Genomic DNA, 22,187 nt, shown 5'->3' with positions numbered 1-22,187 from the left:
CATTTAGAGGAGGAAGTTACTTCAGACATTTTATTCTAGCTTGTTTCCTGAGGCATCCTAAAAGAGGATTCTAATTGCTCTATTAAGATCTCGTCAAAAACTGTGGCAGTAATAACTGTTATATAAGTTTAACTGCAAGTCTCTGAATTTTTAAAACTTCTTCGGTGTCAGTTTGGGTAACAGGTGAACAGTTTAGCAGGAGGTCAGTTTTTGAGCTTGTGACGAATTAGTCTTAATTTGTAATGTGCAAAAGCCTACATGCAGTTTATGTGCGAAGGACACCACGGAGGTCCTGTGAAATTTATATGAAGGTATTGGCACAGTGGTATTATCTGCTACCAGATGGCGCCCCCATTCATCAACAATGAAATTTCTCTGTTTTTGCCAGAGTCTGCTTAGTCATGGCACTAAAAGAAATCAGCACAGTAGTCCCTGTTTTCTGTTACATAAGATTTAAAAAAAAGAGGTGCCGGTTTTTATGAATTGAAGGAGAAGGCAGGCTGCTTTCTAAATAAGAATATTGGTTCCAAGCTGCATGTACAGCATTAGTATTTGGTTCAAACGTTCATGCTAGCATTGCAGAGAAATTATGCCAACTTTTGTGCTATACTATTCAGTATTGGAAGGCCCCTTTAAAGCATTGCTCTGAGCTCGTCAGCTTTCCTCTTTGTTGCTGAAATCACATGAGTTCCCAGTATGACCAATTTGTCACTCCCTTCAAGCAGGGTAAGGGTACTTTCTATGTCTCCTTAGGTCTTACAATGAAAAGTCAGTACTTTACAGTGAACAGTTCTACACTGTTCTGCACATGGCACCAATCCTGCAATCCTGTCTACTGTCTGTCCCTATGCTGAAACCCCTACATCACTATCAATCAATCAATCAATCAATCAATCAATCAATCAATCAATCAATCAATCAATCAATCAATCAATCAATCAATTTATCCAGAAAATCTGGATGGTCTTCAGGGCTAAAAGCCGCTCTAGGCAGCTTCACTGGGTCCCTGAAGACCAATACATTGGCAGCATGAAAAGTTCCTTCTGCAATTTTACAAATGCGGAAAATGAAGCAAACACGTCGCAATTACAGTGGGTGCTGGTACTTCTGAAGATAACAGATTTACAATATGAAGCACATCAAATGTTAACATAGCACAAATAAATTGACCATTTTAATATATGTATTTTAAATGAACATTAAGTCTTTGTAGTTGAAAATGAGCAAGTAAAATTAACTATGAGGAATACAAGAATAGAAGTTAAAGAAACATATTGCGAAATAGTTGGTGAGAGAGACTAATACCTACTTAGCCAAACAAAGTAAGAGCAGTATACAAAACGGCATAAATATGTCATTCCAATAACCGCAACGTGATAACTATTGTTCACGACTTGGGTACAAACTGTTGGCACAATTGTCGCTGTGTAGCAGTCGCTGTTTCTCGAAATTTATTCAGAATGGATGGAAATGGAAGTTGAAATGAAGTACTTGTAAATTGTAGTTAGTTCGGAAACAAGGTACGAGCCATGAGGCAGTTTGTCGCGTACGCGTATTAGTGTTGTTAGCTTTCAGGTATGCCATCGTCGCAAGGAATTCTTTATAAGTGTCTGAAAAGTAAGAAGATTGTAAAATCCGAAATTTGTACAAGTGCTGAATCTGTACGATATAGTAATCTTTAACGACTGTTTTAGTTAAAGCCAGATAAGGAATGTTCGCTACATGTCGAAGAATCTTCTTTTGCAAAAGCAAAATTTTATTTAGGTTCTGTTAAGTTGTAGCAGTCCATACCAAGCTGCAGTAATTAACGTGCGAAACAAACAGCGCGTAATACACCTGGAGTTGAGGGGAGTAAGTGCTGACACTGTGATAACGCACCAGCAGTAGATGAAAGTTTTTTGCACAGCTGTTCTACAAGTGAATTACAACTTAGGTGAGCGGAAAATGTAACACTGAGTACCTTGTGCTCGCTTATTATAATGATCTTTTGACCTTCATATAAAATAGGGTTTAGCAGTTCGGGTGCTTCATTTCTTGCACGGAATATAATTACTTTGGTTTTAGAGGATTAATACTTATTTCGTTGAAGCTGGACCAAGTGGAGAGCTTTGAAAGTGCGTTATTACATTTAAATACCAAAACTGACATCGGGGCCAGAAAATATTATGGTGCTGTTGTCAGCGTATGTATAGATTTCGCTGTTTTATCAATAATTACGAGATCATTTATGTATACAATAAATAGAAGGGGACCCAGAATTCTCCCTTGGGGTACAATTGACAAGTGCGAACCTTGTAAATATACGTACTGCTGGTGATTGTGTAAGTAAGATTTCAACAAATCCAAAGGATTCCCACGAACACCGCACATGAATAATTTGTCTGCGAGAATGTCATGACTGAGGGAGTCGAAGGCCTTTGAGAAGCCAATCAACAGGCCTAGCATGTAAAGTTTGTCATCTATATTATGTACTATGGTTTCTTTCAAAGTTAGTAACACTGTTTCTGTCAACCTTCCCTTTTGAAAGCCGAATTGCACATCTGATAATATAGGTTTGCTAGAAAAAAAGCTTGTTATGTGAGTGCAAATTATTTTTTCTAAGCCTTTTGAAAAAAACCGGGAGAACAGAAATAGGTCCGTAGTTTTTTATTATCTGCTTGTAATCCCCTTTATATATTACAGAAATCATTGCTTTCTTCATTTCTTAGGAAAAGCGGCAGTTTCTAGCGCAAGACTGAATATATGCTTTAGCACAGAAGTTAGAGATGCGTGATGACATATTTCACAGGTTTTATTTGCATATTGTTTACAGCTAAGACCTTGCTATTGCTGATGTTCATGAAGGTGCAGAAGATTTTGGCTTCATCTGTTGGCACTAAAAACAAACTGTCACTAATTGTGTTGTGTGTGTGATTTGTTATAAACTTTTCTGTTACGATCAGGTACGCCAGTATTCATGAAGTATGCACTGAAATGTTCAGCCAGATCAGTGCCAGTAACATGGTGACCGTTTACCGCAATATTTTCTGTGTTTTCACCACACTGGACTGTCTACCGGCCCCGACCTCGGTGGAGCCATCGGATTGATTTCCCCTCAGGACCTAAATAAAGTTCTAACTCACTCACTTCACCACACTGAAGGGATTGCCTAATGCGATGTCCTTGCCTTCTCTCATGAAAGTAGAAAAGCGTAGTACATACAGCCCTCACCCAGTGCTGCACCATGCCACGGCGAATGATGCACTCATAAGCAAGTGAGAATGTGGAGGAAGTTAAGCGACACTGACAGCTGTTCACTGTCTATGATGTGCCGCTGCTGAAATTCCCACAAGATACTATGAAATTTTATGGGGGATACTGAAGGCAAAAATAAGGTCGACTGTATTAGTAAACTGCTCTTTTATTTAGCTTGTGCAAATACTCTATATTATTATTCGATCAAACATTATGCTATATGATATTCATGATGGCTCGAATTTTAATATACGAAGTTTTCGAAGTATATTCGAAACAAACGACTTATATGTATTTGTACGCTTACAAGCTACACTTCCAATTGTAACACTCCAGATAAAAAGAAAATATACACACATGAACCGTGGAAATAACTGCATACAATCTCTGTTTGTAGAAGCACAAAACAGTCTCCGTTTGCAGATGCACTATGCGCCTTTGTCCCTGTGTTCTTCAGCGCTGCTTTCCCAACTATTCAACCATAAACCAAACTCACTAAAACCAAAGTTCTGCTTGAGCAAATCTCTTCAGTGCCCCTTTAAAACTCCTTCAACCTTCTAGGAAGCAGGCAGCTACTTTTCCGACAAATTCAGTTAAACCTCAATATAACGAACTTCAATGTAACAAAATTCTTGATATAATGAAGTGTTTCAACTTTTCATAACCTCTTGTCCATAGAACAGCATGTATTTAGAACCTCAATATAACGAAGTGCATTTGTATGCGATTTCGTAGATTTCACTGCTGCCGCAAAGGAATACCAAGACAATACGTGGGCGCAGATGGTCAAATGATTGAATTGGAAGTGGCAGCTTGCAAACGCACCTCACAAATCGCACGTCACGAAAAAAAAGTGACCGCTGAAGTGGAGCCGTGTTCCAAGTACGATAAGATCTTAAGAAGCTCCATACACTGTGTGATTAAGGTACGAAAAATGTGAGGGCGAGACAAGAAAGATGGTGGCTTGACGAGTGCCACCTTCCCGCTCGAGCAAACGAAAAGAGGAGGAGGGGAGAGAGCTCGTGGTAATGTGATCTAGCGTGTAAGAGGGGGGTTGGAGTGGGTGTCAAGTTGGCAGGCCTATCGCCCGTGGCTGCGCATGGTTGTAAACGTGGGTGAGCGCATACGCAGCGGTGTACCCCGCTTTAGAGGTAATCTGCCATGTGTGCAAAGAGCGCGTGCTGAGACAAGAAGGCGTGGCTCCATGTAAGCTGTCTTACCGCGTGTTTAGTTTTGGATGTTGTGTAATCTCGAGTTTCAATGACCCATTGGAGCGCGGGGTAGACGAAGCGTGCGCTGCCCGCTGCTGGAGATTTTTCTGATACATATCGTTGTTCCAGTGAGGGTGACACTATCAGCAGCAGAAGCGGAGTGCACGCGAAAGCGTAGCTAGCTTCGCTTAATTTGTACCACCGAGAAGATATCGCAGACATGTGGCATAAAACTGTATCATTCGTCACCGACTTCCAAATTTATTAAAATGAATTGTTTTCTCATTCAATTTTGCTTTTTTTGATTGACTGATAATTCGGAAAATTCTGCGGCCCCTTACCATGAAAGAAAAATCAATCGGCAACTGCATTTATTTGCACAAAAGGTTGAATTTCAATGGAACGAAATTTTTGTATAAAAAAGAAAATTGCCGATTTTAACGACTTCGTTATATCGAGGGTTAACTGCATAATGTTACAAGTTGCTTACAGATGGGGATAAGTGCTTGTTCAAGCTTGCATGCTTGCTTATTAGTTATGACGACTATGAGCACTCATTCTTTTCATTTCCTTTTTTCCCCGACTTTGCAGTGACACTAACCTCTCGTGTGCTGATCCCTGTCACACTCTGCCTCTGACATCTCTTGATGATCACCGTAACTTCCATTGGTTGTCAGGCGAAATGTGTACGCTGCTCCCTCACTGTCACTGTCATCCGCAGCAGAATGACTGGAAGAGAAGAATAGCCAGAATCAAAAACAGCCTTCACCAGCTCCTCAGTCTGGCACATCACAATACTGCTTGGCAACTCCTCGAATAATAGACCCAGCCCAAGGAAACAGTATGTGCTGCTTGAATCACTTCTTTTTCTATGCATTTGCACTTTGAGTAAGCTATCAAATGTTGTGCTAGCGTCGCCGCAGGTAATTTTTGATCACTGTCCAACATCACGAGTACTGCACTAACGAAAGGAGGCACAATAAAACCAAATCACAGCAAGACCAGTAAGAGCAACACACCAATAAAGGTCATGTTCTGGAGGCTGCAACCCATTGCGAAAACTGAGCTGAATGCAGTGCTGTTGCTGCTTGCCAGTTCTTCCCAAGTTTCCCTTCCATTTCCATACTAAAGCAATGAGGCTCTTGTGCTCTGTGTTCTGAAGACTATGGCTTGGCTCTTCAAGACCTAGGCATGTTGCTTCAATGGGCAGCATAAGAGTACTTATATATGAACACAAAAACCAAGTCATGCTGTAGTGATAGGCAATGTTTAGGTAATAACACACATTACTACATTTACTGCACACAATGCTTTATAAGGCAAGAAAGTGGTGTCAAGGTGAATTGCAGTCCTTGTTTCTTTCTTTTGTATAGAGAGTGAACATTTTTAAGTTTTACTAAATTTTTAAAAATCACCAGCATAATTCTTGTCCTTTAGCTTGTCTATACGAAGAGGCGGACGTTACTAGCTCGAGAAATAGAAACACATACTCAATTAATTAACAGAAATTGACTAATTATTTTACCATTTAGTTATTTTACAGCACATATTGCAATTTATTAATTGTAGCCAGTGAGTTTGGAAGTCCCATCCACTTAGACTGAATTTCCAGGATGACATCAGTTTCGAGATATTTCCCAAAGCATGGGACGAAAAACATAGGCATTCCAGTTACTTTTGTGCTTCAATGCATAAAAGAGGGTTTCTTTCTCAAAGAGCAAGTGTACCAATGCTGCATCCTTACAGCAAGTTTGATGGCCTATATGTCCGAACTGGTGTAATCCTGGAAATTTATTTCAAGTGGATACGCCTGACAAGCTCACTGACTACAATTTGTAAATTGCAATATGTGCCATAATGTAGTTAATTAGGAAGTTAATTAGAAATTTTCCTTCATTATTTCATGTACTATTTCGATTTTTCGTGCAAGTAATGTCTGCCTCTCTGAACAATGCAGTTCATGTGCTAGAATTGTGTTTTCTGCAACAGGCAATTGGCAAAAATTTCACAAAACTTAAAAATGATCTCCCTATACGTATAGTACTGTACTTAATTGTGTAAGATCTGCAAAACTTTAGAGGACTCTTTACAGGCTATGCACCTCGTGCGAGGTGGGCTTATGGTTACTCAACAAAGCCTCAAACTGTGCTCAGACTGCAATGCAGAAAAACACCACCACTAGCCACCAACTTGAACACATTTATTCAGCTGTCCTCGTCACTTCTGCTGCTCCTGTTTGGCAAGCCCCTGCGATATGGCTCTCTAAACGCTTGGCTTGGCGTGCCTTGTAAACTCGGCTCATCAGCACTCTTTTAAAGCTGGCCGCCCTCCATGTCGATCATTACCGTTTGAGATTCCATCACTTTTAAGGTCTTGACAATGGTCCCAAACAAAACCACATGCCACGAGTTCAAAATACATGCGCACAGTTCTTGCAGTGACGCCATCACAGTGTGCATGAAAGCACGATGAAGCTAGGCAACATGCCTTAAGAAAGCCAACACCGTTGAAGCAAGTTGAATTGGTTCGTGCCACGTGATTGTGATCCATGACTTGGCGTTAATCTGATGGCGATGCTATCATCGGAAGGACAGTGACTAGTGCCATCTAGTTACTGCTAGCATAATTTAACCAGCCCGTGGGTATGCGCATGACACTTAGCAAAAATTGTTTTTCAAATTTCCTTGCTACAAAGTGGGGGTGTGGGCCTTACACAAGTAAATCTGGTAGCTTTATGCCGTAACACATAACCAATGGATCAGAACCAACCAAGGGATGCATGCTAGATGAATTGGCTTCACAGATCACTTTCTGCACACAGTGATCAGCTGGAATCACTGTTACATCACACAAAAGTGAAAGCATTTCTGAAAATGATGTATCGATCAACTGAGAATATGGCCTCGGCCTGAGCCTTACATTCCCAAGACGCCTTACTTTGCCAACTTTTCTCCACTATCGGCTATGAGGTGATAGGGGAACAGCTGAGACGTTGCTACAACCAATGTTTTAGATGAAGCTGCTCCTTGGCAGTTAACTTCGGGCTATTTCATGTGTTCCCGGGGTGGACAAGCACAGCTAATGTTGCACTATGCTTCCCTCACAAAGGTGGACGCTGCCATTGTTTTTTGTTTCTTTTTACTACCAGAGGCTTACCAATACACTCAAAAGATACCAGTGCCAGTACACTGGACTCCTATGATGCAATGCAACCTCCTTCCTTTAACTTTTGGTGCTTTATTCGTCTAATGATGGTCCTCACATCAGCATATTATTGCAGTTGACATCACGACTTTCTATTCATGGCATAAATTCAAAAGAGTGACACAGGCTCCACAGCCCTGAGTCAATGGGTGTGCACCAAGCAACGTAAATGCTACGTACGTTTTTGCATGACCTACCATGACCCCAGTCACATGACTGACTGTTCGCAAAGCAGCTTTGGCACCCCGCAATATCAGCTGCTCCAATCAAAGCTATCCTAACCACCTCATATTCAACTGCATTAAGCTACCATAACCGTAGAGCAAGAGGAATACTTAGCACAGTTACAGAAATAGAAAATAGTCTTTATAAAAAACTGCATGTAAGCTGCCACAAGAATACTGCAGAAGCTCTTCGTTGTAGTTGAGACATCTGGCTTCCGTCACATTACCTTACAAACTATATTTCTAGATTTGTTGGCATTATTTCTCCATCCATCTGCCATATACAATACAATAGAACCTTGTTGATACGATCCTGTTTTGTTTGCTTTCTCGGCACCAACGTTCATGATCAAGAACACAAAAGATGACCCAATAGAGTTATGCTTCTTTTAATAATTACATGTTGCAAGAAAACATGATCTGTTGGCACCAAAGTTCAGTACATCGTCAAACTGCGATCGTACGATACATATTCCAGTCGCTAGACGCCATGTGAACAAGAAAAGGTGCAAGGCACCTGCGATCGCAAGTAGTTGGCACCTTCCACCACAGCATTCGCTGCAGCACTCATCTGCCCGTGTAACATGAAAATGTCGGCACATACTCGGTTTTCTCTTCCTGTACCAGCCCATCTCCTCCCAGGTCATCCCAAATCACATTCACAGCTATCTCCACCAACCCTTTTACGATAAGCATCTACACCTATCTATTTTACAGTGCATGTGGCGAACTTACGTTGGAAGTTACTGCATACATTTAACGGTGATAACCCAATCTTGCCAAAATATACCGCCATTCCTTGTTGCAGGCAGTACAAAATGAGTGTAATGTTTTCCTTTGTCAACAGAATATTCCAGCATAGCCCACCAGCTTCATTTCATTCCTGTTTCCAATTGCCGTCTTAAAGCAATACACAATAGGAAAATGACAAAGCACATCTCAGGCTGATTGAGCCCCACCAGCTTGACGCACATAGGTGTCTTGTGTCACAACATGCTGAGGCAGCACCTCAAAACTTCCCGCCAAAATGCCTCGCCTGAAGAAGCTGCTGACCCAGGTTGAACTTGAGAAACGCAGGCATAAGCTTGCATACAAACTGGGATACATAGCACAGTAATGATACAGGGACAAGTAGCAACACAGGACGAGCACTAGCAGGACAAGCAGGACGAGTTCCTGCTTGTCCCTGTATCATTAGTGCGCTATGCATCCCAGTTTGTATGTATCCCACCAACACGCCCAAACTTCTTCCCTGCGATAAGCTTGCAGATGCCGCAAAAATGACAATGCACGTCTCTACCACCAGCTCATCGCGCGTCGGTGTCTCTCGTGCAGTGACGATTTGTGTAACACTTCGCATTTCGTAGATTTCAACTACAGTGGAGATTGCCAAATTTTTTATTGACTTCCGGTCCCAGTTACTAGTATGTTTTTTCTTGCATTTCTTTCCAGAACATATGAACGAGGTTCTACTGTATTATTGCTGTACGGCATTCAACTGGTCTTTCCACCCCTTGCCGCTGCTGTTATGCTGCTCTTACTTGTCAGAGGCTAGGCTAGATGACTTGAAACCCAATCTATGGTTTCTGCTCTCTCTGGACAGGCGCTGTTCCTCCATGGCTAGCTGTGCAGCAGAGTCTGAATTTGTCCTAGCTGCCAAGCCTGCAAGAGTAAAAGGAGAAAGAAGTTCATGGTTGTGGCAATTATGCAGGTCGCAAAGTTGCCTCCTCTTAGGGGGAACAAATAATTAGTACATGTAACTGCTCAGAGTAGCTTAAATTTGAAACAAATGCCTGCAGATTCACCTGCAGATACACCATACATTATATCGGTCATTCTGTTTCCATAAAGCTCAGACTAGTATTGTGATGAACACTAATGAGGCGTTCTCCCTAAAAGTGCATAAACCTAAGCATAAAACATCAATTCAATAATGTTTGGCTATGTACAAATCCTACAGGTTGCAGATGCTGGGCTTAGTGTGGCATGCCATATTGTAGTACATGCCGATGCAGTTCTGTGCCATGGTATGGAATGGCTAAAACACTCTAGTAACAGATGGCTCGGCTGTATTTGTGTGCCAGTGGTAGATCACCAGAAATCTTATGCTTCTCAACTGCTCTATCGTGGCACATAAAAACATGACTCTACAGCCACATGCGTCTTCATGTGGTAATACCACTGTTGACCGAAACTTTCTAATGTGTATTGCAAGCACCATAAAAATCTTCATACGGCACAAATCCTTGACTATTAAGAGCTGTGTCTCAACTTTCAGTTTCTCCCAGACATGTGGTCTACGTTTAAATGGTCAGTATTTGTTATGGGGGATGCAGAATGATCTTGCACTAAGTATTCATGGTCTTCCTTTTGTTCAGCATTTGTTCAGCAACTGGCCCATCACCAGGAAAATTGTGATCACAAAGGCGAGGCAGTTTGCCATACTCATTAACAATGTGGACTTCCTGCCAGGTGGCAACTGGGTACAGCACTTCGAAGAGAGGCACGGCGTATTTTACAAAGCCGTCACTGGCCAGGAAGCATTGCTTGACGTGGAGGCAAAGCGGAAGTGGGTGGAGGAAACGCTGCCCCACATCCTCGACTACCCTGACACCAATGTACAATACACCCTTGTTATAATGAAATAGCTTCACTCAAAATATTGCTTTATTCAAAATTGCTTCCGGTCCTGACCCAAACGCATGTATTTTAAGCCCCATTACTCGAAGCAAAGGAAGAGCTTGACCCAGTTAGAGCAAAGTGGCAAGCGGGCGACAACCCTTTTGCGCATGCAGTATCAAATCAATATCACTGACAAATTAGTCTCATGCAGGCACAGAGCAGGCCTCAAAAGTACCAAACACTGCCTAGTAACGGGTACCAAGCGAGTACCAAGTGCTCCCAGCTGTTTACTCTGGAGCAAACAGAAGCTGTCCAATTCCATGGTGCAGCATGCCCGAACCGTTAATCTCGGTCACAATCGCATTGCTGGTGTCCCCCATTATAGAATCCACATGAAAATAAAGTTTTCTTGATGCTTTGCGATGTCAGGAAACGGCGGTCTCTTGGATGGCAAAAAGTGGCCAAAAGACTGTGGGCAGACTTGTGCCATAGCATTCCATGAGGTGCACTCAATGAGCAAGGTTATACCGCTCTAAAGAGCACTTCTGCCAAAAACCACAAAAGAAGTATTCCTCCATATATAAGTGCTGTGTTGGACGCGAGAGCTACGTTAACAAATTGGGGAGACGACTTTCGGGAAGCCAGTCTAGAAATCTGCTTGCCACTCGCCATAATCGGCCTGCATCGCAATAAAACATCACCCCTAGCTTCGTAGCAATTTTCTCGGTGCAAATGGACCGATAACTTGCCGAAAAAAGGAAAAATACGAGCATGGCCAGCGGGGTGTCAGGTTGTCAACATAGCATGTCAACACTTGCTGATGTTTCCCCAGCGATTTTCTCAAGCCGGTCATGCTCGATTCGTGCCATCCGACTTCAGAAAAACATTCTAAATGCATGGTAGGGTCAGTGAATATTGTTCCTAGACATTTGTCAATGACACAGATGCGACGGTGCGCAGACACCAACACTCAAACCGTAGAATTATCACAGTGCCGTTGACAACGGTGCGCCAAAAAACTCTCATTTTGCAAACTTCACGGCTGCACACCTTGGGAAAAAATTGCCAAGTGATCATGCAAAGCCCCTACTGCAAAACCATTCAGTTTTCACAATCGTGCTGCGTACCCACGATGAGCGGCTAATCGTTTTTTGAGCCCAACAAACACAACCTCAGACTCGAACCACGGCATTTGTGGCACTTTCCAGTGCGATACTCTCGTAGTCTTCCGTGATCTTTGCACCCCCCTCCCCCCCTCTATAAAAGCGGTGACTGCCTTCCCCTCCTCATTTGCTCTCCAGTCTGCAAGTCGTTTGGACCCCAGTCACTCCTTTCACTTGCCTTCATGGCAACTCCTTGCCTCCTCGCTGCCAGCTTCAAGGTCACTACTCGTCCAAAGCTGCCCTTTTCCGGCCAGCCTCCTGAGCACAATCTTCCACCAATTAGTGCCCTTCCACGGTTCTTGCTTCTTGGTCTCCACAACTCCGATGACCTTTCTTCCGCTACATGTGAAGCTGATGCCAAGCCCGCCATTGCAACAGTCGCCATCAGCAGCGTGTACTGACGAGGAAAGCGAGATGTCCTGATGACATTTTGCAGCTTTTGCCTTCTGCGTCGCCCGCCACATTCAGACACTTTGGCGTCGACGGCACGTGCATTTGGATCAATGCTGCAGGCCATGTGATTGTGTGTTAGTGGGAGTGCTTCGTTAGGCGTGCTTCGCGTGTGCTTTTGTAGTCTGCAGTGATAAATGGCTCCGTCAGTCTCCAGGTGAAAGTGTCCGACATTGGAGCAGAAAGTTCAGCTGATAAAAGAAGTGGGACAAGGTGGCCAGCAGAAAACTGACATCGCCAAGGAATTCGGCATACTGCTGTCTACTTTATCAACTGTGTTGGAAAAGAAGGAAGCTGTGCTGGATGGCTTTGAAAAGAGCTTCTCAGCTAAGAGAAAGAGGAATCACGATTCAAAATACCCCGAAGTGGAAGGTACACTTCTACAGTGGCTGAAGAACATCAAGAGTGCAAATCTCCCCGTACATGGACCTGCACTTACTGCAAAAGTCGAAGCTCTTGCCCTCCAAATGGGCCATAAAGATTTCAAGTGCAGCAGTGGCTGGCTTGAGCGGTTCAATAAACAACACGGAGTGACCACAAGGTCGATCGTTGGCGAAAGCGCAGCCGTGAACTGTAACAATGTAGATGTATGGCACCAGCATCGGCTCCAAGCTCAACTTGAAAAGTATGAAGACAAAGACATCTATAACCTAGATGAGCCTGCGTTTTTCTACAAGATGCTACTGAATCACACATTCACTACCGCTGGCGGATCCTCATCCAGAGGAAAACAGAGCAGGGAGCATGTCACGGTGCCGTTTGGTGCCAATGCAACAGGCAAGGACAAGCTTCCCTTGTTGATAATGGGGAAGGCGGAGAAGCCATGGTGCTTCTGAAATGCAACTATTCCCAAGGAATGCATCTACAGAAGTAACAAGCGGACATGGATGACAGCTGCAATTTTTGAAGACTATGTGCGCCTTCTGGATAAACAGTCCAACGCAAAGAATCGGCATGTGCTTTTTATAGTTGACAATTGTCCAAGCCACGGGAAGATTGACAACCTCGAGGCGGTCTCTGGGGAATTCTTGCCTGCAAACACAACCACGGTACTGCAACCGATGGATCAGGGCATCATTGAGACCACCCGGAAGCTGTACTGCGATGTCCTTTTGCAGCGCATGCTCACAGCATATGATGCCAGCAAGAGGTACAACACTGATTTGCTTGGTGCGATCCATTTGCTTAACTTTTCATGGAAAGAACTCACAGCTTCGAAGGTCACCAAGTGCTTTGCGTATGCTAGCTTTTTCCACGCTGTGATCAGTGACCCTGACGATGACCAGCCTGACGATGACCAGACTTGTAGCAATCTGTACGAGGCTGTTCATAAGATTGCTGGCCAAGAGGTAGAAGGCGACTTCAAGACATTCGCATTGGCTGATGCCACTGCTCCCGTGGTCGTCCCAGTGACGGATGCAAAGACTAACTGGCACTATTGGTGGCCCCGATGAGGACAAAGAGCTAGTGGACGAAGAGCCACGTCAAGTGCCAACTATGGTGCAGACACGGGAGTGCCTAAGGCAGCCGCAAAATAAGCTGGAATGCATGGGCGACGAGCACAGCCTCATGCAATGCTTGATCAAATTAGAGCCCAGGTTGCTCACCCCCAGTAAGAACTGGAAACAGCCAAAGCTCACTGCTTTTTTTGCACCTGAATAAAGTTTTGCTTCACTGAAAATACATTGTATTTTGATTTTCTCGCAGTTGTGGCACAATTAAAGCTCAACTGTTTTAGCTTTCCTCAAGTGGTTGCTTATATCGAATTACTGCTTACAATAATTTTTTTGCCAGCCCACCGACTTCATTATAATGAGGGATTACTGTATATAATAGTGATAAAATAGGACTGTCCTTCCGGACATTGTCGTCCAAGATGTATGCACACAAAGGAAACGCAAATAAGGGTAGCAAAAACAGCAAGCTGCATCACCATGTCACTTTCTGCCCGTGATCCCTCTTTAGAGTTCTTAGCAGTGCCATTCTTCAATGCTGATAGCCGTGGCTTGTTAATGCAATCAGAGTGTACAGGAAGCATAGTTAAACAGTTAAACGAGTCAGCACAATCAGCAGCCAGATGGAGAAAGGTGGTGAGGAGGAGCATTAGCCTCCCCGCCATCACGGTTTTCTCATAACCGCTCTGCCATCCCCCTATTTTGCTTTTTTTCATGTAGCCCGGTTGTAACAATCACTGGTTATAACAATAAAACCTTTGTGGCACTTGAATATTTTTACAAGTGGGCTTCAATGTATATATTTCTTTCCACACCTTGTTTATGTGGGGTGCAGGACTATGCACGAGGGTGCATACATCCACAAATCGAAGGCTTTAGAGATTTCGATAGTGTTTTGCACCCCTCTGTTGATTCATGAACCATGTATATTTGTACAATGACCAACGAATATACTATTTCAGCGCTGTCATGCTGAAAGGACCTGTCAGTGGAATGGACTGTCAGAACAAAGGCCGCCTAAATTTTCTTGTAACATGATTACTAAACAGATGTCTTTGGAGCCAAAAAGAGAGCCAGCTTATTCTCTTTCCTCCCTGTAATCACTTGATTCACCTTTCTGATTCATTGTTGTATTAATGGTGCGACAATGTTGCTGGAACACAAACCCAAAATAAAAATATTACCAGGAATTTGGAATATTTGTATGTATATTTGAGTAATTCGCACCTTTTCCCTGAGCAAAGCACATGAACTCACATGACTGTAACAATATGTATAGTACTTCAGCTTGCCACCATCACATGTAGAAGTGCCTTTTGCAAGCTGTATGGCAGTACAAAGAGGTAACATGCATGTCAGTTTGAGTGCTTAGTTCTAGAACCCTAGAAGAAGCAAAACAATAATGGAAAAAGAAAAGCAGATGTGTGCAGTGCTCAAACAGTGATACATAGCAAATAGCTGTTTTACCTTCCAATCTCGTGCAGTATAGAAACATAGATGTGCAGTTTGCAGTATGATATAATTTAAACCCCTGCTGACACTTTGTCATCCTGAGTACCTTTGCCAAAATACTTTTTCAATACTAATTAGAAGAATAAAGTGTGAAAATGTTTTCGAGCAATTTTGCTGGCAGCACGTAGCTGTAATCTATCACATTCCCATTTTGTATTCTCCCACTGCCAATACTATGGACCACTCCCATTTGGTGACAATATTGTGCATATATGGCGACACCGAAAACTGTGGAATGAACACCGAACATCTACGTGCTGTAAGAGGGCATGTTAGAATTGTGGCAACATGGCAACCAATTTACCATCCAAGCCTCAAAATAGGAGCTATGTGAAACAAGGTGATGGGTTGACCAACAAGACAGTTAAGAGATGACTTTGACCGAGACACTTTTTCAGACTGAAGGTGAAAAGAACAGCACTGTTGAACAGAAACATTATCAATGAGGGTAGAGAGGTTTTTCACAGCTAAAGGTACAAAGAAGTTTAAGAGCAAAAGGTGCAGAGCCAAACAAAAGAGCTTATGCTGATTTTTTGTGCTTTTCTTGCCTCATCTAGACTGCAGAGAAAACTTACCTGCTTTCCGAGGGGTCTGATAAATGTTGGACACAGGAGCTGGGGTGCCATCTCTCATATGTGAGTAGTTGTCTTCTTCAGTCTGCTAAAAAGTAAAAGCACAAGGCCTTCAAGTAGGACTGTCTAGCAGATGCAGTTCTTAGACATAGCATTGTCTGACAAAACACCACTGCCTTTCAAGCTGCGCCCACCTAGAGCACAGCCCAGTTTGCATTGGTAATTTATTAGTGTGATTTCTTGCAGCACAAAATTTTGCGGCTTTGGTATAACTGCTGTAATGTAACTTATAGAGGTATAGCAAAGCTTCATTAGTTCGAATCCGGTTAATTTGATTTTTCAGTTAATTTTATCCCAGCCAAATGTCCTGGCTGGAACCCCTGCAGTTCTATGGGCTCAAATTTTCTTTATTTAAATCCTAAAATTAGCCTTTGCCAAAGAACTTGAACTTTGCCAGTCAGCATGAACATGGATGACCCCTATGAGGGCTCCAATGGTGACCTCTTTAGTGGCAACAACTGTCTGGGTGGAGCTTAATGGGGTGGTGAGCCATCTGACGTTGCAAAGGCCCATTTTCAACATCCCCTAAGAAGAATTTTCAAGCAATAACCGTTGTGCACAATGTCTCACTATAGTAATTACCCGATTCTAACGCACCCATTCTTTAAAAAAAATTGGAGGACGCTTAAGCTTCGCCTTCAAGAGTGGGACGCGACAGCGTTCCCGTCGACCCGCCAAGGGGTATAAGACAATGCGCTACGGCACAGCAATCACTTACGATGCACCCCGCATCGGACTTAGCGCCCACCTATCACGCGGTGAGTGTCGAGCAACGCAGCGTTCGGCGCGGCAACGAAACGTGCACCTGAGCGAACGAAACGAACCAAAGAACTCGGTGTCTCGGAGGGGAAACGATCTACGCCAGCCAAACGTCGTGATCGGCACGGGCAGAGAGATAGATAGTAATCTAAACCGGGAGCACGGCGAAGCGTCGTCAGGGGAGAGGGAGTCCCGCGACGCGCCTGGCAGCGGTCCCAATGCGCGCGCGGCGCGCCTCCTGTCGGGGCAGCGCCGTACATTGAGAGGAGGGGGTCTTCTGTGTTTGCCGCAAGATGGCTCTGCGTGTGCGGAAAGCGCAGAAGAAATGCAGCGGAAACGCACTTCGCAACTCGTGTAATTGTGACTTCTGTACGTTACATGTTCATAATTACCGATATACACCGCAGTATAACTTTCCACGGCTCGTTTCGAAGGCAACACCGCATTCACTAGAGGCGCGTTTGCACCACTTGGAAGCATCGAACTCGTGGCTGAGTGGTAGCGTCTCCGTCTCACACTCCGGAGACCCGGGTTCGATTCCCACCGGGCCAATCTTGGAAGTTGCTTTTTATTTATGAAGCGCCTGCCATGATTTATCGCTCACGGTCAACGCCGCCGACGCCGACACCGACGCCGACGACACCGGCTTTTCTGCGACACGAGCTCCTTAACGCTATCGCGTTAAAAATGGAGCCGAGAATTGCTTGCACAGTGCAATCGGCTACAAAACCAAAACCGCCTTTGCGATGTTTGTATGCTTTACCGCATAACACAATTGTACTGCGGTGAAGCTAGCTTCAAAAAAACCGTGTGTCAAAGCTGACATTAGGAAAATAGTCGCCTTTGTGCAATACATATTAACATATTATACCAGGGTGTCTACCAAGTCGACATTTCCAAAGTCCCTGAGTCTTCGAGGTATTCCCTGAGTGCATTTGCGAAATTTCCTGAGTGACACAGAAATTTGTTTTATATCAAGACTTATACAAGACTGTTTTATATCAGGTTGACACCATGGCGCCTGATGTTGTCACTCTCTAGTAAGCGTGTTAAAAAATAAATAAGTGATTTAATCCAATTTGAATAGTAAGGAGTAGTGTTTATTTTTGAAAAATTGTTGGGTTTGACGTGCTAAAACCACTTTCTGAATATGAGGCACGCCGTAGTGGAGGACTCCGGAAATTTCGACCACCTGAGGTTCTTTAACGTGCACCTAAATCTAAGTACATGGGTGTTTTGGCATTCCGCCCCCATCGAAATGCGGCCGCCGTGGCCGGGATTCGATCCCGCGACCTTGTGCTCAGCAGCCTAACACCATAGCCACAATGTTTAATTTATTCAAAAAGAAAACAGAAAGGAGGGCTTAGTAAAATTCACAGCAAATAAGATATCTTTAATAAAATGGCACAGTGCAAATCGAGTCAACCATTTTCTAATACGAATAAAAAGAGATGCACACTGAAGAAAATACTGTATTTTCAAATATGAGCTATCTCTATCAACTGATAGCAAGCTCATTGGTATGAGGCCTGAACTTTATCACAAGTGAGATTCTCTCTCAGCAGCTGGATAGTCAACCTCAACTATCCTGACACACTCTCAGCCCACACACAAAGAATCAGTGTTGCATTTCCCTGCTTTAAAGAGTTTATTTTGGTTTCAATGAGGGACACCTGCATCTTGGCATCAGCCAACACTTTGTTTTCTGAGCTCAAGCTCCTTCAAAGAAGAGGCGGCACACTTCCTTTCTCGTTCATTCCTCAATGCGTCAGTCCCCTCTATTCTCGCCCTCCTTCTGCCGCGCATTCGCCCCACAGACTATTTGAAGCATCTTCTTGGTCAGTTGTAGAGTCAGCGTCGATTTTTCGGACTCCCTAAGGGCCGCAATAACGTCCAAACAAAAATTAATGCATCTTTTTTACTGCCCTTAAGGGCTCAAATCGTACAAGCACGTCCGAAAAAAAGCTCTGAAGGCCTGCCCTTACACTTATTAGGCATATCGGTGCTCCTGATGTGACAGGAGGTGGCGTGTGCATGCGTCTATAATTAAGAAATACATACTGTGTCCAGTGACAATTGCCCCTCCTTACACGTGTTAAGGTTCATCGCGATGCTTCGCATACGCATCACCGCATCACATTTCTGTATTGAAGTGAAGCTGACTTTTAGAAACTGGCATTATGCAATGCGTTGTGCTTTCCTAGCTTCAAAGCCAATCGTGAGGATTACAAAGGTGAAGTCGGTGCAATTGCTGACAGCAGCGAATTCTTTCAATTAAAAACATGCCACAAGAAGCTTAATAGCGAACGTTGAAGCAGCGAGGCATAGCGTTGCCGCAGTGGTGGCCACTGCTGCCAGCAGATTTGCGTGCGAGAGCACCGGTTCAAAGCGGCGAGATAATAAAAATGGCTGCGGCAGTGGCTTTGATTATTGCCGTTTCGGACCTGTGGTCATGGCAAAAGGTCAGAAAAATCAAACAGCAAAGAGTTCTTGCATCCGAAATTTCAGACGTTTCTATAAGTTGACTCTATGGGGTACGTACGTGGTGGTGCCGCGAAGCCGTCCGAATTATCGGGCATGTCCCAAAAACAGGGCGTCCAGAAAATCTGCCGCTGAATGTACACTGGCAACTCCTCCAGCCGACGACAGGGCGTCAAAGAGAATTCGTTATGATCCCTCTCTATTACTCGAAGCCAGCATTAGCACAACTTTCGTTCCCTTTCAATAAAATTACAGCTAATTTTCCCTGATAGAAGCACGAATTCCCTGACATTTTCCTGAGTATTTCCAGACTACCTATTTAAAATCCCTGAGAATTCCCAGTTTTCCCAGTTGGTAGACACCCCGTTACCCTTGACCATTTTTCTTGCTAAACAAATGGTTGCGCGTTACACTTCTACTCTGTTTAGTAGCTTCAATATTATTTCTATGTCAGCTTTCGCCTTTGGACACACAGAAAGTGGGTGCGCTTTTGATTAGGGAGCGTGTTAGGATTGGGCAAATAGTACTACCAAATGAATTAACTGTCTGTTTCAGCATTTTTCTGCATCTTGTTAAATCTTGGCTGGCACCTCTTGCTGGGACCGAATTAAGCAAAACATCTAATTAACCAGAGTCAAATCAACAGAAGTCTACTGTATACTACTAAATATGCATGTACCGTCTGACAAATAAAATACAAGCACACTTTAGTACAAACACATATGTTAGGGGCCGCTCAGACATGCTAAGTCAAATAAGATTCTAGAATGTCAAGCACCGTCTGTATACAGTTTGGATTCAAATGTTTCCTCACTAAACAGCATGCATGAAAACTGCACAGAAAGCTAGGACCTCTTTGAATCTCAGCAGCTAGATGTGCTGCAGTGGAGTGTTAAGCAAAGTGACTTTTGCTGGTATATATCAAAAGTATTAGCCACTAATGCCTTTTCGTGAGTGAGGGGTGTGTGTGTGTGTGGCCAACAATTTGCGCAGTGTAAAAGCAGTGACTACCACTAAAAGCAAATTGGCCAAGTTAACATTAGAGTGGCGAGGTTGAACGAGCCTGTGTGATGGTAGCATTAGGCCATCCAACATGTCAAAAGGTTTTGCAGCCTGCTGCTCCCTCAATACAGGGTCCCTTTGTATTGAGGGTTTGGACTACCCACGATGGAACGATGACAAGTTTACAACCTTCACAGAGTCAGCAATTTGTGTGCAGATGAATGCCAAACACAATAAAATAAAGGAACACTGCATCCTGTGTTCAAAGTAGGGTTGCATGGAATTCTCCTCCTTATATCATCCCTGTCCTCAGTAAATTGCATCCTGTACTCGGAAGATGGATGCATGAAGCACTCCTTTTTATATCATTAATACATAGCGCATGTTAAACTGGTATAGTTGCCCTCCTTTCTTATATCCAGTTGCCCCGTCCCACAGTTTGTGGGATCTGCATGATTTCTTTTCTATTGTACATCATCCTAGCTATCTCTCTCATTAAGTACTACTGAATTCACTGAAGATTTCATTGTGCCTCGTGCTTCCGTTTAATTGTGGGGGCTTATCCACCCTGGACATGTGCCAAGTATTAGCAAGCAACAGTAGCTCCTCTAAACACATGTTGGTGCTGATGAGCTTATAGCTTCATTGGCAAAATGTCTGCCTCTGAATCAGGAGAAGACAGCTCTTCTCCTAAATCTACCAGTGGTATGGATTGTTCTTCCCTTTCGCTAATTGTATAACCCTAATTTCAGCCTGAAGGTTAAGTTACTGGCCCGACGAGTAGGTGCAGAGCTTTATTTGCTGAGCTGCTAATCAGCTAAAAAGTAAAAACGAAGCATCTCTATCAAGGTAAGCCTAACAAGTAATGACGGATCATTTTAGCAAAGGTCAGCTAGACTACAAAATCAGCAGGACACAGTGTGAGCATGGCTGTGAGCACCCTACTCTTCTTTCTAAGCTGTCTTAATAACTATATCCATTCGATACATATTTAACATTCAGAATGGATTCAATGGATCCTGACCAGCCAGCCTATATCTCTGGATCGACATGCACTTTCAATAATTTTGCTTGTAATAACAAACTTGATTTCAGTGAACTGAATTGAACATGAATTAAACTCCACCTAATGCCAACTGTAGTGCACAATGATCAGTAAAAGGTAGTTTGACTTTTAGAAAGACAAAAAGCTGATCACATTGACACGAATTAACGGTTTGAAAGGTTAGGCATAAATTAACACATGAACCCAAGAGTGTTGTCCTTTTCATTGTTCCTACGTTTGTGTTACTTATGCTTAACCTCTGAAGCCATGCATTTTGGCCACATTAGGGAATCGCAAAAACGTACCCATCTTGGGTAAGGTACTTCGTAGATGTGCTCCCGCCTCGTTCTCTTGAGCGTCTGTGCTGCTGCTGCCTCCCCGTCTGTACAGCCACCCCCTTGCTTGCCGAGTGCCTGCACCTGACCCATGGCGTAGGGTGAGGGATAGTAGAGCTGCTCCTTATTGGGGCTGGCACTCTCCAGGCTGCTCCCGGTCTGCTTCAGGATGGACAGGCTCATTGCCTCCAGGTTCTTGTCTTCAGAGCATGCATCTAAGAAGGAGAGTCAGAAAAAAAAGAGTAAGTTTATAGGGACAACAAATAGCAATAAGTGAATGTGTTTTATGACAAATAGCCACAGATGATATTATGAAAGTAAAACCTGAAGCTTTAAGTGAGGCCCATTTACAGAAGAGCCTTGTTGATATGATCCGGTTACATACGATTTTCCCGGCACCAACATTGCAATTCAGAATACAAAAAATGACTCGAACAGTTATGCTTCTTTCTTTACCAGTTCACATGTTTCCAGAAAACAAGATATTTTGGCACCAATGCTAAGTACATTGCCAAACAGTAATTGCATGATATGTTATCCATTTTCTAGGTCACATTCACAAAGGAAAACGCACAAGGCGTGCATGATCGATAACAGTATTTGCCCTCCACAGCAGCTTTCTTGCAATACTCGCCTGCCCACCTCACATGAAAATACTGGCACGCACACATTTCCTATTCCAGTATCAGCAAATCTCTTGCCAGGTCGTTACACACCACGTTAACAGCTATCACCACCAACCCTACTGCGATAAGCATCTTCACCCACATGTTGCACAGCACGTAGGGCATAGAGCTTAGTAGGAGCGTATTGCGCATTTTTAATAGGCGATAACCCAAACGTGCTGCCATTCGCTGCT

The 22,187-nt window shown here is 43.5% G+C and overlaps 1 protein-coding gene across 1 annotated transcript in view; it reads right to left on the bottom strand.

Moving 5' to 3' along the window:
- LOC135905555 (cell adhesion molecule Dscam1-like) overlaps positions 1–22,187 on the bottom strand; it is a 537,047-nt gene that overhangs the window by 1,616 nt on the left and 513,244 nt on the right. Inside the window, exons 25-28 of the mRNA XM_070536452.1 lie at positions 21,299–21,543; positions 15,650–15,734; positions 9,415–9,535; positions 5,047–5,174 (exon numbers count right to left, since the gene is read on the bottom strand). Coding sequence (XP_070392553.1) covers positions 5,047–5,174; positions 9,415–9,535; positions 15,650–15,734; positions 21,299–21,543 — 579 coding nt within the window. The remainder of the gene's footprint in view (positions 1–5,046; positions 5,175–9,414; positions 9,536–15,649; positions 15,735–21,298; positions 21,544–22,187) is intronic.

This window comes from Dermacentor albipictus, chromosome 3, assembly GCF_038994185.2.
Source record: "Dermacentor albipictus isolate Rhodes 1998 colony chromosome 3, USDA_Dalb.pri_finalv2, whole genome shotgun sequence".
NCBI classification, from domain to species: Eukaryota; Metazoa; Arthropoda; class Arachnida; order Ixodida; family Ixodidae; genus Dermacentor; species Dermacentor albipictus.
This window is presented reverse-complemented; position numbering and strand designations above follow the sequence as displayed.